At 37.4% G+C, this 17,719-nt stretch overlaps 1 protein-coding gene across 1 annotated transcript in view; it reads right to left on the bottom strand.

The window, feature by feature from the left end:
* The window catches only part of MTTP (microsomal triglyceride transfer protein), a 173,616-nt gene that overhangs the window by 72,472 nt on the left and 83,425 nt on the right, over positions 1-17,719 (bottom strand). Inside the window, exons 8-12 of the mRNA XM_053703476.1 lie at positions 15,450-15,607; positions 14,358-14,526; positions 9,635-9,742; positions 7,464-7,676; positions 5,597-5,808 (exon numbers count right to left, since the gene is read on the bottom strand). Of these exons, the coding sequence (XP_053559451.1) occupies positions 5,597-5,808; positions 7,464-7,676; positions 9,635-9,742; positions 14,358-14,526; positions 15,450-15,607 (860 nt within the window). The remainder of the gene's footprint in view (positions 1-5,596; positions 5,809-7,463; positions 7,677-9,634; positions 9,743-14,357; positions 14,527-15,449; positions 15,608-17,719) is intronic.

Raw genomic sequence — 17,719 nt, 5'->3', positions numbered from 1 at the left:
TCTGTGTAAGCAGGTGACTATTACTGTGCATAATTATTAGGCAACTTAACAAAAAACAAATATATACCCATTTCAATTATTTATTTTTACCAGTGAAACCAATATAACATCTCAACATTCACAAATATACATTTCTGAAATTCAAAAACAAAACAAAAACAAATCAGTGACCAATATAGCCACCTTTCTTTGCAAGGACACTCAAAAGCCTGCCATCCATGGATTATGTCAGTGTTTTGATCTGTTCACCATCAACATTGCGTGCAGCAGCAACCACAGCCTCCCAGACACTGTTCAGAGAGGTGTACTGTTTTCCCTCCTTGTAAATCTCACATTTGATGATGGACCACAGGTTCTCAATGGGGTTCAGATCAGGTGAACAAGGAGGCCATGTCATTAGATTTTCATCTTTTATACCCTTTCTTGCCAGCCACGCTGTGGAGTACTTGGACGCGTGTGATGGAGCATTGTCCTGCATGAAAATCATGTTTTTCTTGAAGGATGCAGACTTCTTCCTGTACCACTGCTTGAAGAAGGTGTCTTCCAGAAACTGGCAGTAGGACTGGGAGTTGAGCTTGACTCCATCCTCAACCCGAAAAGGCCCCACAAGCTCATCTTTGATGATACCAGCCCAAACCAGTACTCCACCTCCACCTTGCTGGCGTCTGAGTCGGACTGGAGCTCTCTGCCCTTTACCAATCCAGCCACGGGCCCATCCATCTGGCCCATCAAGACTCACTCTCATTTCATCAGTCCATAAAACCTTAGAAAAATCAGTCTTGAGATATTTCTTGGCCCAGTCTTGACGTTTCAGCTTGTGTGTCTTGTTCAGTGGTGGTCGTCTTTCAGCCTTTCTTACCTTGGCCATGTCTCTGAGTATTGCACACCTTGTGCTTTTGGGCACTCCAGTGATGTTGCAGCTCTGAAATATGGCCAAACTGGTGGCAAGTGGCATCTTGGCAGCTGCACGCTTGACTTTTCTCAGTTCATGGGCAGTTATTTTGCGCCTTGGTTTTTCCACACGCTTCTTGCGACCCTGTTGACTATTTTGAATGTAACGCTTGATTGCTTGATGATCACGCTTCAGAAGCTTTGCAATTTTAAGAGTGCTGCATCCCTCTGCAAGATATCTCACTATTTTTGACTTTTCTGAGCCTGTCAAGTCCTTCTTTTGACCCATTTTGCCAAAGGAAAGGAAGTTGCCTAATAATTATGCACACCTGATATAGGGTGTTGATGTCATTAGACCACACCCCTTCTCATTACAGAGATGCACATCACCTAATATGCTTTATTGGTAGTAGGCTTTCGAGCCTATACAGCTTGGAGTAAGACAACATGCATAAAGAGGATGATGTGGTCAAAATACTCATTTGCCTAATAATTCTGCACTCCCTGTATATATGAGTATATGTATTTGCGTATGTATAGATGTGTATATGCATGTGTGTGTTTATTTATATATGTGTATATGTATGTGTGTATGTATAGATGTGAATATGCATGTGTGTGTATTTTTATGTGCGTATGTATATATGTTTATATGCATGTATGTGTATGTATATATGCATATATGCATGTGTGTGCCTCTACTTTTTAAAAGCATTAAGGTATTTACACACAATCAGCATGAGAGCATTTAACTTTTTCTATTCCTCTTTTCATGTATTTTGTGGTAGTATTAATTGCAAGTCAAAAAACATAATTTATGCTAGATAAATTAATTTCTTTAATGGTGGTGAGAGTCTACGATCCATTACTCCTGGGAATTACTCTTCTCTACCACTAGGAGGAGGCAAAGATTCCCAAACCCCAAGAACTCTATAAAACCCCTCCCACTTCACAGGTACCTCTGTCTAATGTATAGCCAAGCAAAATGAGGTAGGAAAAAGGAATAAGAACCATAAAAGGAGCAAGGAAAATATATGTGCACAAAAAAAGGAAAAAAATGAAGAAAAAAATACCAACCCAGATCAAAACAAGTTGGGGTCTTGTGAACTTTCACAACCATGAAATAAAATAATGTATCAGGTAAGCATAAATTATGTTTTATTTCATACAGGAGTCAAGAGTCCACAATCCATTTCTCCTGGGAACTAATACCCAATCTGTAGAGACTAGGAATAATAACAGAAAATGGAGGGATCTAAGAAACATCTTTTTTTCACTGATAAACTAAATCCACAACCCCAATAGAGCCTAAACAAGGCAATAAAAAATAACCATCAGGCATAAAATAAAATAACCTGAGACAACTACCTGAAGGACATCCTACCAAAGGCTGCCTCAGAAGAATCAAAATCGTAAAAATGGTAAAAAATATATGCAAGGAAGACCAAATAGCTTTCTAGCAAAATTTGTCCAACGATAAAACAATCAGAAATACAAGAAAAGGCAACTGGACAGAAAGAAGGAACAGAAAACCATCTGGGTGGAGGCTAATCTGCCTCCAAGAAAACTAAATAAAAAAAGCTTCAACCAAGAAGCCAAACAGCAGAAAAAAATGGAATGAGATAGAACCAGCAAATGGATCAAACAAACTAAAAAATTGTCTTGGTTTCTTTTAGAGATCTATAGTGTCAACCTAACACGATAAATGGCTAAAAGAAACCAAAACAAATAGGTCACTCAGAATAATTATGTGGAAATAAGACATAGGAAGGAACATTAATTTCTCAAATTAAATAGTCCGACAAAAACCTTCACCTCACCCTAATAAGATAATAAGAAAAGAAATACAGAGCAGAAATTCTTCTATAAGAAGAAATTGCTAAATTAAACAAAAAAAACTTCCAGAAAGAAGTGAAAATCCACCTGAAGCAAAGGATTGAAAGAAGAAACCTGCAAAATCGTCAAAACAAATATAAAGATTCCAATGAGGAAAAAAATAATAATTGGAAAATAAGAGGCTTAAATCTAGGCCAAGCTAGGACTAAACCAAGAATGTCAGAAAGATTAGCAATCTTCTTACAGGACATAACAAAAAAGGACAGAAACTGACCTCTTAAAGAACTGGCTGATAAACTCATATCCAGACTAACCAGAAAATATAGCCATGAATCTGGGAAAAAAAATCCAGGAAATTAAGGCCTTCTGGACCATTAAATAACAGACTAACAAGCTTGAAAAAGAAACTCAGAAATTGAACGAATAGATCAAAGATAAAGAGTATAAGTGATTCTATCCCCAAGCCATCAAGTCGAGAGAACTAGAATCCTAATAGAAAAAAGGGACCTAAATAGAAAGTCTGAATGAAAAGAAGCAGCGGAGTAAAGAAACTGAACATCAAGACCAGATCTGTAAATCAAATACTGCAGAAATAAATTGGAGTAGACAAAAAACACCAAGTGGTAGATTAATTAAGAGGCTGTAGCGAATCATGTCCGCTCAACCTCTATAAATGCCAACAGTATACGCTGTCAGCATTTAAAATTGCCCTCTAGTGGTGAAAAACTGTCAAAATGCATTTAGATAAGAGGCAGCCTTCAAGGTCAAAGAAATTAGAATATGAACCTCTTAAGTTTAGCTTTCAACTAAGAATACCAAGAAAACAAAGCAAAATTGGTGATAAAAGGAAATTGGAAAGTTGTTTAAAATCACATGCCCTGTCTGAATCATGAAAGTTTATTTTAGACTAGACTGTCCCTTTAAGTGTGTTTTTTGTAAAAAAAAAAAAGCTGATGCTTTACCTCCAGCTTATTGATGTGACTCATGTTTATCTATGATAATGCATTAAAACCAACCTCATGCTGCTTCTATGGGTTTTCACTGTTTGGTTTTCAGAAGAGAAAGATCTCATAAAATCTGCAGTTTCCGAAGTGTTCCCGCCTTCAACTAAGCATAAAAGGTCAGTTCAGAATTTACCTTCTACTAGTTTTTTTTAGCCCGCTAAGGTTATTGTTCCTAGTTATGAGGCTGCTGTGTCCTCAGAGGGGGTGGCTTTCTTTGTTGATCAGGAGTCTTCTTCTGATATTTATACTGACTTCTTTTTATATTAAGCATGTTCATTCTATTTTAGGGAAATTGTTTCTTTTTCATTTACTTTAGAGGTTTCTGTTCCTAAAGTAGATGGGGATATACTAGTTTAGTGTTTACATAATTTTTTTTAAGCCCTTAGTTGTATGTATGTATGCATTGGGTACTTGTAAAGCGCGGATAATCACCCGTAAGGATCTCAAGGCGCTGCTCATTTTATAAATCTCGGAAGGATGAAAGGCTAAGTGAACCTCGCCGGGGATCGAACCTGCAACCCTTGGGTTGCTACAGAGATCAGCCACAGTGCCTTAGCATGCTGAGCTATCTGTCCGGGTAAATCTGCCCCTGCTGCAGTTTCTGGGGTATATTTATCAAGCTTCGTATGCCACGGAAACAGAAGTTATAAAGCAGCGGTCTTTAAACTTAAAGGGACAGTAAAGTCATAATTAGACATTCATGATTTAAACAGAGCATACAATTTTAAACAACTTTTGAATGTACTTCTATTATTTATTTTGCTTCCTTCTCTTCTTATTCTTTGCTGAAAGGTTTATCTAGATAAGCTTAGGAGCAGCAAAGAACCTAGGTTCTAGCTGCTGATTGGTGGCTGCATCTATTTACCGATTGACTTTGGCTCACCCATGTGTTCAGTTAGAAACCAGTAGTGTATTGCTGCTCCTTGAACAAATGATACCAAGAGAAGGAAACAAATTTGATAATAAAAGTAAACTGGAAAGTTGTTTAAAATTGTATGTTCTACCTAAATCATGAAAGAAAAAATTTGTGTTTTATGTCCTTTAAGCCTTTTTCAAGACATTTTCAACAAACACTTGTGCTGCAGCATATTCATGCCGACTGTCTTCATGAAACGTTGACAGATGATTTTATTGGAAATTGAATAAAGAAATTACTTTTTAGCCCTGTGAGTACCCTCATGATGTTTGAAGATTGGATGCACACAGAGAGGCCTAAGGATAATAGTGAAAATATATATATTAATAAATAAATATATTTATATATATTTATATAAACTATAAATGCCCAAATTAAAGCAATCGAGTGTTTAAAATGAAATATAAAGATAGCAATAGATACTCGTCTACCAGCAAACAGCCAGTTTAAAGCCAAACCAGTACTGAAACAAATCAGCAGAGGTTATAGAATAGGAGTATATTGTAGATCCATAGGAGGCAAAAGACAAGTCCCTGCTACCAAATATGGAAGGTTTATGAAATATTTCCCATATATTGGGTATGGTTTGTGGCAAAAAAAGAGCCACAAACCATACTCCATATACATCCATCTGACAAGGACTGTACTCTGAGGAGAAACTAGGCCTCAATATAGACTGAGAACCCCTCTCTCTGAAGAATCAAATGCACAACTTTATTCTTTGACCACCTCCAGTGGAGGCAAAGTAAAGACTGAGGTATCTGTGAGGTGGGAGGTTTTTTATAGAGTTCTTTGGGTTTGGGAATCTTTGCCTTCTCCGAGTGGTAATGAAGAGTAATTCCCAGGCGTAATGGATCGTAGACTCTTACCACCTGTATGAAAGGAACATAATTTAGATAGATATTTAACCCAAAATAAAGCTTCATGTGAGGCATATAGCTGCACATACCTGGCAGGCATCTCAAACTGTAAGATGTCTTGGAATACAGAGAGCATGTATTTGTTCATTTCCTGCGGGAGATCACCAATAGAAAGTAGCAGATTTTTTGTTTCCATATAGGAAGGGTTATTGTTCAGGATGATATCTGCAGCAGCTGTGCGCACAGTCTTTTCATGGATTTTATAATTCTGATGATATATTCTGTTCATTGTTTTCTTCACCTAGAGTATGTTAGTTTAAAAAAAAAACACAAAAAAAAAGCTAAATTCTATCATACAGTATTTATCGTGCGCTGCCGCTAACTCCACTAGAAGTAAGCTTTTCGCAGTGTCAGGTAGCACTCGTATTACAAGTTGAAGGTGAAACTTTGAATATCATGCACTCATTATCGTATTCCCCCATAGAAGCAAATGGAGCAAAAAAGTGGAAAAAACCTAACACCCTTCTCGTGCGCAAACCTGATCTCATATTCTCAAGTGCGATTACCCAACATGAAAATATTAAAATGTCAAATTTCAATGTTCTTCACATAGAAGAATATGTTCTATTTAATCATAAATACATATTTCTACATATAGCTGATGATATTTTGGTACAATATATATCTATACCTATTTATACATATATATATAGTTATATATAGGTATAGATTTATACAAATATATATAGAAATATCTATTTATAAATACATAGAACATATTCTGCTATGTGCAGAACATTGGATTGTGATTTTTTTACAGTAAATACATAGTTAAAACCTTTATTAAATATGAATATTGCAAAAATATGCTTTTACATGTTTTCCTCTACTTGACTGCAAAGGGCTCCAATGCACTTATATATGTCTATATATGTATAAATATGTATTTATGTGTTTATATGTCTGTAAATACATGTTTACACATATAAATACATATATACACACATATAAACATATACATACATATACATATTTAGGCTTGTATATGTATGTATCTCAATGTTAATGCCCTTTGCAGCCTTTTTTTTTTCTAACACCTGAGATCTCATATCTTTGAGCCCTTTTTTGTGCAATTTGTTTTTTTTAATAAGTTTTAATAAGTTTATTATGAGTGTAACTGTACTTTTAAATGTTTTTTGGTGTGTTTTGTGACACTTAATTTGTTTCACGAAAGAGTCAACCAGTGCTCTGAAGTCATGCTATCCCGACGCGCGTTAAATTTAATTGCGCTCAAGCAATCGCGTTTACATTCAACTTGTAATATGAGCGCTACATCTGACGCGCACAAACCCCTTTTCTCTAGCGTGCAACAGTAAGCATGCCACTCGCAATCTAGCCCTTAATGTGGTTTAATAAAATGTTTACCTTTTATGAGTAAAGTACCGTGTTATGGATAGTTACTGAGGATATTGAAAGCCACTTTTGTACTGTACTTGTACCCAGCAGTTCAATGTCCCTTTAACTACATTTATGATAGTGTATGCTAAATTTAGAAAGAATTGAATATTATGAACGGTCTTTGCAAGTTCCTAGACAGTAATTTTTTCCATTCACACTCTCATACTGTACAATGCTCTTAACTCTAGAAATGTTCACCTCTGATACCTAAGCAATTATTAGAATTAATGCTGGCAACAATCCAGAACTCAATGGAAAATGTGTATGGTTCCATTAGTTCCCTGTTAATGAGGGTAAGATTATAAATAAGGTTAATAAGGATTCATGTTCCTTGAAATAATCATTACATTTCCGATTGTTTGGAATTTATTTACTATTATTTGGCATAGAGAAATGATGAATCTTGACAGCTGATTTCAGCATCTTGTCTATGAAGATGTGTGTAGGCCTTTTGCAGAGAATTTATAAACTCATTTAGCTTGTTATGATCTTTGCTACCTCGTCAGTGATGAACGTTCGATCAAATTTCTGGAGAGCACCGATTGCAATGCTGCTGACAGGACCCTCCCCAGATTCTGAATATTTTAGCAGCAATGGAATTCCTTCGGGCAGATTGGCATTTTTCAGAGCCAGAAGATGCGTCTTAACGTCAGAAGGATTTGCCGCCTTTTGTAAACCTTCTAATATCAATTTCTTGGCTTCCAAAATGGACTGTAAATAACAGCAGATAACAGAGACAATAATTTGTGAACAATGAGCACCCATAACATATTTTACAATTATATAATTTCAAGATTAAAGGGATGCTGTACTGAAAAAAAAGTATGCACATGCAAGAGCAGCGTATAAATGGACCTGATACCCAAATGTTGAAAGTGGTCTTGAAATTGAAGCAGCATAGCTGTAAAATTCTGCCTAAAAAAATTACATGAACTTCAATTTGTAAAAAGGTTATTTTACCTCAATATTTCCTCAGTAAACACATCCTACTGTAAAGAGACGTTAAACATCCAATCAGGATGCTAGTCCTTGTGCATCTGGTATGTGCAAGCACAGTCACCTAATTTTATGAAATTTCAATGAAATCCCATGAGATCACAGTAAAGTGAAGCTGATTGTCTGTATTTCACCATGTAGATGACAGTAAAAAAAATACCTCTGGATCAGAGAACGCTTGCACTGGTGGACTGAAGAAATACATTTTGAGGTAAAATTCCTTTGTTTATAGATAGAAATGCTTGTGTTATGCTGAATCACTTTCAAGTGATTTAGCATTTGATCATCGTGTCCCTTTAAATAAGTTGAAAATATATTTTTCACCTAATTTTTTTTATTAATTTAAAGGTATTTACAGGTAAAATTATACCAATACAGCAGTATCAGTGTTTGTCCTAGAATGCTCCATTCCCAAAATGATAAAGGTAGAAAAACTGTCAATTAAGCATTGTTTAATCACAACAGGAACATGTATTTTTTATTTTCAAATACAAAAATTTGATTTAATTCTGAAAAACAAATTTCTATCTACAAAATATTTTATGCAGGTTATTTAAAAAGCTACGTTTTCTTTTACATTTGGGATACTTAAAATTAAACTGCTATAATTATCTTCATTAAAATGTAGCCGACATATTGTAAATCATGATAAATTTTATAAAAAAAATGAACAATATACATAAAAATGTGAATACCTAATCCCTTTCTTAGTCATCACTTCACACTATGGGGCCGAATTATCAAGCTCCGAATGGTCCGCTACCTCCTGAGGCTGCGGTCTGCAATCCGCCCAATCCTATATGATCATATGACAATGCTGTTGGCATTCAGCGATGTCTATCGGACATGATACGCTACAACGTATTATGTCGGACAGACATTGATAAATTGGCCCCTATATAAGATTTTAATAACCCTCAAAAGAAAGAGAGGTAAATAGAGGGGTAAAAGAATAGAAAAGGAGTAGTAAATAGAGGGGTAAAAGAAAAGAAAAGATACTAAAGAAAGCTTTATGCTAACCTTCAGCTTTATGCTACTCCTGTACTTTAGAACACACAGGTCAAATTTTCAGGATTACTTTGGATGAGAACAGGTTATATAACCACAGTTACAGAGCAGCTTATTATATTAGCAATACTTCAGACATCCTAATAATTCTGGCCTTGTAGTTGGTTCTTGAGGTTTGAGCTGGGAAACCTGATGTGCACCTATAACGTATTCACTCTCTACTGATCTCTATTTCTGTTAATAACTAAATTACAGTTTTTTTCAGCAGGCGTATACAATTAATTTGATATCTGTTACACTTGGGGGTAAATTTAAAATAGGTCGAGTGGACATGATACTGCTCGACCTCGCTAATGCTGTTAGCATTTAACATTGCATAAGCATTTCCTGTACAATGCTTGTGCAATGCCACCCCCTGCACACTCGCGGCCAATTGGCCGCTAGCAGGGGGTGTCAATCATCCCGATCATATTTTACGACCGCTGCTTCTTAAATTTTGTGACTGGTGGACCAGAAACGATCCGCTGCTTGTTAAATCGACCCCTTGATGTTTTTCCCTATATTAATATATGTATTTCTTATCTTTATGTGCTTAACATAGAATGCAACAAAAAAAAACATGATTGGGGTTATTTCAAACAAAACAACAAATGTAATATACTTACTGGTAGCTCACAGCTTTTGGCCTGGCACAGCTTTTTTACAAGTGCACCAATAATAATGATCACGGTTTCTCTAATTTCATAATTTGCAATTTTTCCATGAAACTTCTCCTGGAATATAAAAAAGCAGAATAATATTACTTTTATATAACTTATTAAATGTCCATTGTTTCACTTTTCTTGGAAAACATCCTAAAGTACGATAAAACGCTGCACATTAAAATGTAAATAATTGATGCCAAAATGAGTTAGTATAAATAGTGTTATTTAACATCTAAAATATATGATATCATTAATTATGCTTTCAGTAGACTAAATGAAAGACAATAATAAATGTATGGCAAAGTTGTAAAAGTTGGGGGTGTGAGAGAGAATCAAACCTATGACTCTCTTGTTAGTACAACTATAACTCCTCAAAAATATTGTTTAAGCTACTTCATCTTTAAAAATATGACAAGTAGCTTGGAGATGTGTGCCTACAGTGACTGGAAATATTCGGCTAGATTACGAGTTTTGCGTTAGAGGCTGTGCGGTGCTAACGAGCAGTTTTCACTCACCGCTCACTTACCTACAGCTCTGGTATTACGAGTTTTTACAAACCCGTCGTTAAAAGACAAGAAGTGAGCGTTGAGCAAAATTTTGCTCATTACCGCACTCCAATACCAGCGCTGCTTAAGTCAGCGGTGAGCTGGTGTAACGTGCTCATGCACGATTTCCCCATAGGAATCATCGGGGAGAGCCGGCTGAAAAAAAGTCTAACACCTGCAAAAAAGCAGCGTAAAACTCAGTAACGCAGCCCCATTGATTTCTATGGGGAAATAAAAGTTATGTCTACACCTAACACCCTAACATGAACCCCGAGTCTAAACACCCCTAATCTTATACTTATTAACCCCTAATCTGCCGCCCGACATCGCAGACACCTGCATTATATTATTAACCCCTAATCTGCCGCTCTGGACACCGCCGCCACCTACATTATATGTATGAACCCCTAATCTGCTGACCCCAATATCGCCGACACCTACATTATATTTATTAACCCCTAATCTGCCGCCCCCAATGTCGCCGCCACCTACCTACACTTATTAACCCTTAATATGCCTCCCCCAACGTCACTGCCACTATATTAAATGTATTAACCCCTAAACCTAAGTCTAACCCTAAACCTAACACCCCCTAACTTAAATATAATTTAAATAAATCTAAATAAATATTCCTATCATTAACTATATTATTCCTATTTAAAACTAAATACTAATAGTTACATTGTAGCTAGGTTAGGATTTATTTTTATTTTACAGGCAAGTTTGTATTTATTTTAACTAGGTAGAATAGTTATTTAATAGTTATTAACTATTTAATAACTACCGAGCTAAAGTAAATACAAAAGTACCTGTAAAATAAAACCTAACCTAAGTTAAACTAACACCTAACACTATACTATAATTAAATAAATTAACTAAATTAAATACAATTACCCAAATTAAATTAAATTAGCTAAAGTACAAAAAACCCCCACTAAATTACAGAAAATAATAAACAAATTACAGAAATTTAAACTAATTACACCTAATCTAATAGCCCTATTAAAATAAAAAAAGTCCCCCCAAAATAAAAAAACCCTAGCCTAAACTAAACTACCAATAGCCCTTAAAAGGTAAAAGTAATCAGCTCTTTAACCTGTAAAAAAAATACAAACAACCCCCCCAACAGTAAAACCCACCACCCACACAACCAACCCCCCAAATAAAATACTATCTAAAAAAACCTAAGCTCCCCATTGCCCTGAAAAGGGCATTTGGATGGGCATTGCCCTTAAAAGGGCAGTTAGCTTTTTTTACCGCCCAAACCCTAATCTAAAAAATAAAACCCACCCAATACACCCTTAAAAAAACCTAACACTAACCCCCTGAAGATCAACTTACCGGGAGACGTCTTCATCCAAGCTGGGCGAAGTGGTCCTCCAGACGAGCAGAAGTCTTCATCCAAGCTGGGCAGAAATGGTCCTCCAGACGGGCAGAAGTCTTCATCCAGATGGCATCTTCTATCTTCATCCTTCTGGCACGGAGCGGGTCCATCTTCAAGACATCCAAAGCGGAGTATCCTCTTCATCCGACGACTAAAACAGAATGAAGGTACCTTTAAGTGACGTCATCCAGGATGGCATCCCTTAGATTCCGATTGGCTGATAGAATCAGCCAATAGAATGCAAGCTCAATCCTATTGGCTGATTGGATCAGCCAATAGGATTGAACTTTAATCCTATTGGCTGATTGCATCAGGCAATAGGATTTTTTCTACCTTAATTCCGATTGGCTGATAGAATTCTATCAGCCAATCAGAATCTAAGGGATGCCATCTTGGATGACGTCACTTAAAGGTACCTTTATTCTGTTTTAGTCGTCGGATGAAGAGGATGCTCCGCGTCGGATGTCTTGAACGATGAAGATAGAAGATGCCGTCTGGATGAAGACTTCTGCCCGTCTGGAGGACCACTTCTGCCCGGCTTGGATGAAGACTCCTGCCCCTCTGGAGGACCACTTCGCCCGGCTTGGATGAAGACGTCTCCCGGTAAGTCGATCTTCAGGGGGTTAGTGTTAGTTTTTTTTTAAGGGTGTATTGGGTGGGTTTTATTTTTTAGATTAGGGTTTGGGCGGCAAAAGAGCTAACTGCCCTTTTAAGGGCAATGCCCATCCAAATGCCCTTTTCAGGGCAATGGGGAGCTTAGGTTTTTTTAGATAGTATTTTATTTGGGGGGTTGGTTGTGTGGGTGGTGGGTTTTACTGTTGGGGGGGGTTGTTTGTATTTTTTTTACAGGTTAAAGAGCTGATTACTTTGGGGCAATGCCCCGCAAAAGGCCCTTTTAAGGGCTATTGGTAGTTTAGTTTAGGCTAGGGTTTTTTTTTATTTTGGGGGGGCTTTTTTTATTTTAATAAGGCTATTAGATTAGGTGTAATTAGTTTACATTTCTGTAATTTGTTTATTATTTTCTGTAATTTAGTGGGTTTTATTTTTGTACTTTAGCTAATTTAATTTAATTTAATTTAGGTAATTGTATTTAATTTAGTTAATTTATTTAATTGTAGTGTAGTGTTAGGTGTTAGTGTAACTTAGGTTAGGTTTTATTTTACAGGTACATTTGTATTTATTTTAGCTAGGTAGTTATTAAATAGTTAATAACTATTTAATAACTATTTTACCTAGTTAAAATAAATACAAACTTGCCTGTAAAATAAAAATAAATCCTAAACTAGCTACAATGTAACTATTAGTTATATTGTAGCTATCTTAGGGTTTATTTTACAGGTAAGTATTTAGTTTTAAATAGGAATCATTTAGTTAATGATAGAAATATTTATTTAGATTTATTTAAATTATATTTAAGTTAGGGGGTGTTAGGTTTAGGGTTAGACTTAGGTTTAGGGGTTAATAACTTTAATATAGTGGCGGCGACGTTGGGGGCGGCAGATTAGGGGTTAATAAATGTAGGTAGGTGGCGGCGATGTTAGGGATGGCAGATTAGGGGTTAATACTATTTAACTAATGTTTGCGAGGCGGGAGTGCGGCGGTTTAGGGGTTAATATGTATATTATAGTGTTGGCGACGTTGGGGGCGGCAGATTAGTGGTTAATAAGTGTAGGTAGGTGGCAGCGACATTGGAGGTGGCAGATTAGGGGTTAATAAATATAATGTAGGTGTCGGCGATGTTGGGGGCAGCAGATTAGGGGTTAATAAATATAATGTAGGTGGCGGCGGTGTCCGGAGCGGCAGATTAGGGGTTAAAATTTTTATTTTAGTATTTGCGATGCGGGAGCGCCTCGGTTTAGGGGTTAATAGGTAGTTTATGGGTGTTTGTGTACTTTTTAGCACTTTAGTTATGAGTTTTATGCTACAGCGTTGTACCATAAAACTCTTAACTACTGACTTTTAAATGCGTTAGGACTCTTGATGGGGTAGGGTGTACCGCTCACTTTTTGGCCTCCCAGGACAGACTCGTAATATCAGCGCTATGGAAGTCCCATAGAAAAAAGACTTTACGAAGTTTACGTAAGTCATTTAACGGTAAGGCCAAAGAAGTGTGCGGTCACCCTAAACCTTCAAGACTCGTAATACCAGCGGGCGTAAAAAGCAGCGTTAGGACCTCTTAACGCTGCTTTTTTACCCTAACGCACAACTCGTAATCTAGCCGAATGTGTTTAAAACATCTAAGTCTAAGGGCTCCATTTATTAAGCAGCGAATGCTACTTAGGAGCCCCATCATTTCAGGTCCACCTGAAATGGAGATTAAGAAGCAGCGGTCATAGGACCGCTGCTCCTTAACTTGTCCACCACCGTTTAGGTGGCAGACTGAAATCATCCCCATCCGATCGGGATGATTGACGGCTCTTGCTAGCAGCTGATTGGCCGCCAGTGAGCAGGGGGCGGCATTGCACAAGCATTTCACCAGCATATGCTGTTGGCATATAGCAAGGTCGAGGGGATAATAAATCTACCCCTAAGGGCCTGATGAATCACACTGAATCTTTGGGACTTCTTTTACACCTTAAATTTAAATGTAGTTGTCTCTCTTTCCCACCCAGAACCCTACATAAAGAGAAGAACATCAATCAATTTAAAATTTGTTTATCTAAAATTATTTGAGGGACCTCGCAGACTTCCTCTCGCCTGAGCTTTAGATAATCAGGCGCTAACATACTGACTTCTGAATCAATTAATAACTTACAAGTAAACCTTTCAACATCTGCTCATTTGGATGTGAGGACAAGCCACAGGCATATAAGAATCTTTCTTGTAACAAAGGTCTGCTTCCATTGGCAAAGTCAAGGAATTCCAGCATGGCCTTCAAAGATGCAGTTGTCTGAGCAAAGGTAACAGCATCAACCAGTTGAGGTCTGTAGGAGAAATGATGGTAAAGACATTTTGTTTTGGGATCAAACATTAAATGATGTCAATACTGTATGTAACGAGGTAAAATTAATTCAAGGGACATTAAAACCAAAATGTAATTCCCCATAAAATATTGACTTATACAAAGTAAAAAAATAAATAAAAATTACATGAAAAACTTTACAGTTTACTTTTTTGATTTTTCCCCCCGGCCATTTGAGTCTGATAGTTATATTCGTTCTCACTGCTCTTCCATAGAAGCCTGAGTTTACCCTGCAGGATGATCCGGCAAAATTTGATGCTGTAATTGTATAATCAGTGCAGGAGCTTTTGGGTTAGATTAAATAAAGATGGAGCAAACATAATTTGTTGTAGCAGATCATGTCCGCTCAACCTTGCTAAATGTCGACAGCATACGCTGTCACCATTTAACATTGCACAAGCATTTCTGGTGAAATGCTTGTGCAATGCTGCCCCCTGCACATTCGCAGCCACAATCATCCCAATCGACCTGAAACTATCAGCGTAGATTGCAGCATCTGCTGCATAATAAATCTACCCTTATGTCTCTAACTGACTACAGCTAAGGATATAACATATACATTACTCAATAGGCTTCTTAAAAGTTATGTCCCTGTGCTTTATTGCAATTTATTGGTGATATATACAGTACTTCAATTTCCCTTTAAATTAATGAAAACTTAAATAGCAGGAAAACATCTGGTAATAACCTGAAATATATTGTTTTATGTAGTAGTGTAGGCATTTTCTTTGCATACATTATTAGCACATTATAACAAGAATTAGGCTAGTTAATCTACTCATATTTTTACAGTTGTTGTACAAAATCTTGGTCTGTAATTGTTCTGTTGAGGTTTTTGAATATACTAAGGTTCTCCAGGCTAAGCACACAGGTTTCAGTACTCACAGCACATCATCTTTCTCAGTTCTGAGGACCTGTAAGATTTCAGATTTTTTTGCATGACGAAGAGTGTGAATTAGGGCTAGAAAACTACGTGCTGCTTCAGCTTTTGAAAGGTTCTCAGGCTCCATTTGCTTACGGATGGCTTGCCAGTGCTGTGAAAGCTGGAAAATATGAATTGACCATTTATTAATTATCAAATTAGAAACACATTACTACTAAAATTGTTTTATATATATATATATATATATATATATATATCTATACTATAATCATGTTTGTAATGTGTCCGTCGCCGTTGGCAGTTGTGCACGCATCCTCAATGGAATGTTGGAAACGTGAGGCAGCCAACAGAATGTTGACTGCGCCTGCAGCCAAAAGAATTCACCTGGATGCAGCTTATGCTGCATCCAGGTGGATTCCGAAAATGTCAGGGTGGTGAAAGAATCCACCAGATTCTTTCACCACCCTGCCATATTTGGAATCCACCGAGATGCAGCGTAAGCTGCATCCCGGTGGATTCCAAAAATGGCAGGATAGTGGAAGAAACCACCCTGACGTTTTTGGAATCCACCGGGATGCAGCAAAGGGAAACGGAGCATTACAAAAAAAAAACCACCCGCAATAAGTATTAAAAAAAAAACCTAAGCACCCGCAATAAGTATTTAAAAAACAAAAAAATACCCGCCCATACTAAGTATTACGAAAAAAATAAACTAACCGCCCACACAAAGTATTATGAAAAAAATAAACTAACCGCCTGTGCAAAGTATTAAGAAAAAAAACAACTACCTAATAAAATTATTAACCCTTAAATCCGCAAACCCGCAAACTACTTAATACATCTATTAACCCACAAGGCATTAAACCTAATTTACCTATTAACTCCTACACCGCCAACCCCCACAATGCAAAAAACTTATTTAATGACTAAGCCCCCTAACCTAACACCCCCTAAATTAACCCCTTAATTACAATAAAAAAATACTACATTACAACAGAAAATAAAAAAAACGGTAACATTACAAAAAAAAAATAAACAACACTATCCAAAATAAAAAAATGAAACCTAATTCCTATGAAAATAAAAAAGCCCCCCAAAATAAATAAAAAAAACCCTAATCTAATGCTAAACTACCAATATCCCTTTAAAGGGCTTTTTGTAGGGCATTGCCCTAAAGAAATCTTTTACATTACAAATAAACCAAGTCCCCCCTAACCGTAAAACCCCCCACTCACAAAACCCCCAAAATAAAAACCTAACACTAACAAACCTAAACTACCCATTTCCCCTAAAGGGGGATTTGTATGGGCATTGCCCTTAAAAGGGCATTCAACTCTTTTGCAATTTGCCCCAAAAAAACTAATCTAAAAAAACAAACCTCCCCCACAAAAACTATAAAGCCCCAAAAAGGTACTCATGGTTTCAGAAGTCCGGCGGAGAAAGTCTTCTTCCAGGCAGGTCCATCATCTTCATCTACAGCGAAGGTGGCGTGGAACTGAGGTACAGAGCGGTCTTGTCTGAAGTGGCGATCCTTGGCGGCAGTCATCAGCGGTGGTCACAGTCCTCCGCAAAGGCATGGAGGTTCCGCTTCGTGATTTGAACATCCAATAGGATTTTTGTTGCTCTAATCCTATTGGCTGTTTTGAAAAATTCAGCCAATATGAATGCAAGGTACCTTGCATTCAATATTTAGTATACCACGGACATCAGATGAAGAGGAGCTTCCATGCTGCTGAGGACCACCGCCGCCGCAGAGGACTGCCCCTGCCGAGGACCGCCACCGCTGCCACAGATGACCACTGCCGAGGATCGCCACATCTGGGAAGACCGCTCCGGACCCCCGTGCCGCCTTCGCTGTGGATGAAGATGATAGACTTACCTGGAAGAAGACCTTCTTCGCCGGACTTCTGAAACCGTGAGTACCTATTTGGGGCTTTAGTGTTAGTTTTTTTTTATGTTTTGGGGGGTTTTGTTTTTTTAGATTAGGGTTTTTGGGGCAAATTGCAAAAGAGCTGAATGCCTTTTTAAGGGCAGTGAAAAAGAGCTGGATGCCCTTTTAAGGCGGACAGGAATCGCCGGAAATCAACCTGATCGAGTACAATTGGGTTGATTGACACCTCCCTGCTGGCGGCCGATTGGCCGCGAGTCAGCAGGTGGCGGCGTTGCACCAGCAGCTCTTGTGAGCTGCTGGTGCAATGTTAAATGCAATGTTAAATGCGGAGAGCGTATTGCTCTCGGCATTCAGCGAGGTCTTGCGGACCTGATCCGCACT

Source organism: Bombina bombina, chromosome 2 (genome assembly GCF_027579735.1).
Source record: "Bombina bombina isolate aBomBom1 chromosome 2, aBomBom1.pri, whole genome shotgun sequence".
Lineage (NCBI taxonomy): Eukaryota > Metazoa > Chordata > Amphibia > Anura > Bombinatoridae > Bombina > Bombina bombina.
The sequence above is the reverse complement of the archived record's forward strand: the minus strand, read 5'-3'. Positions and strand labels throughout refer to the sequence as shown.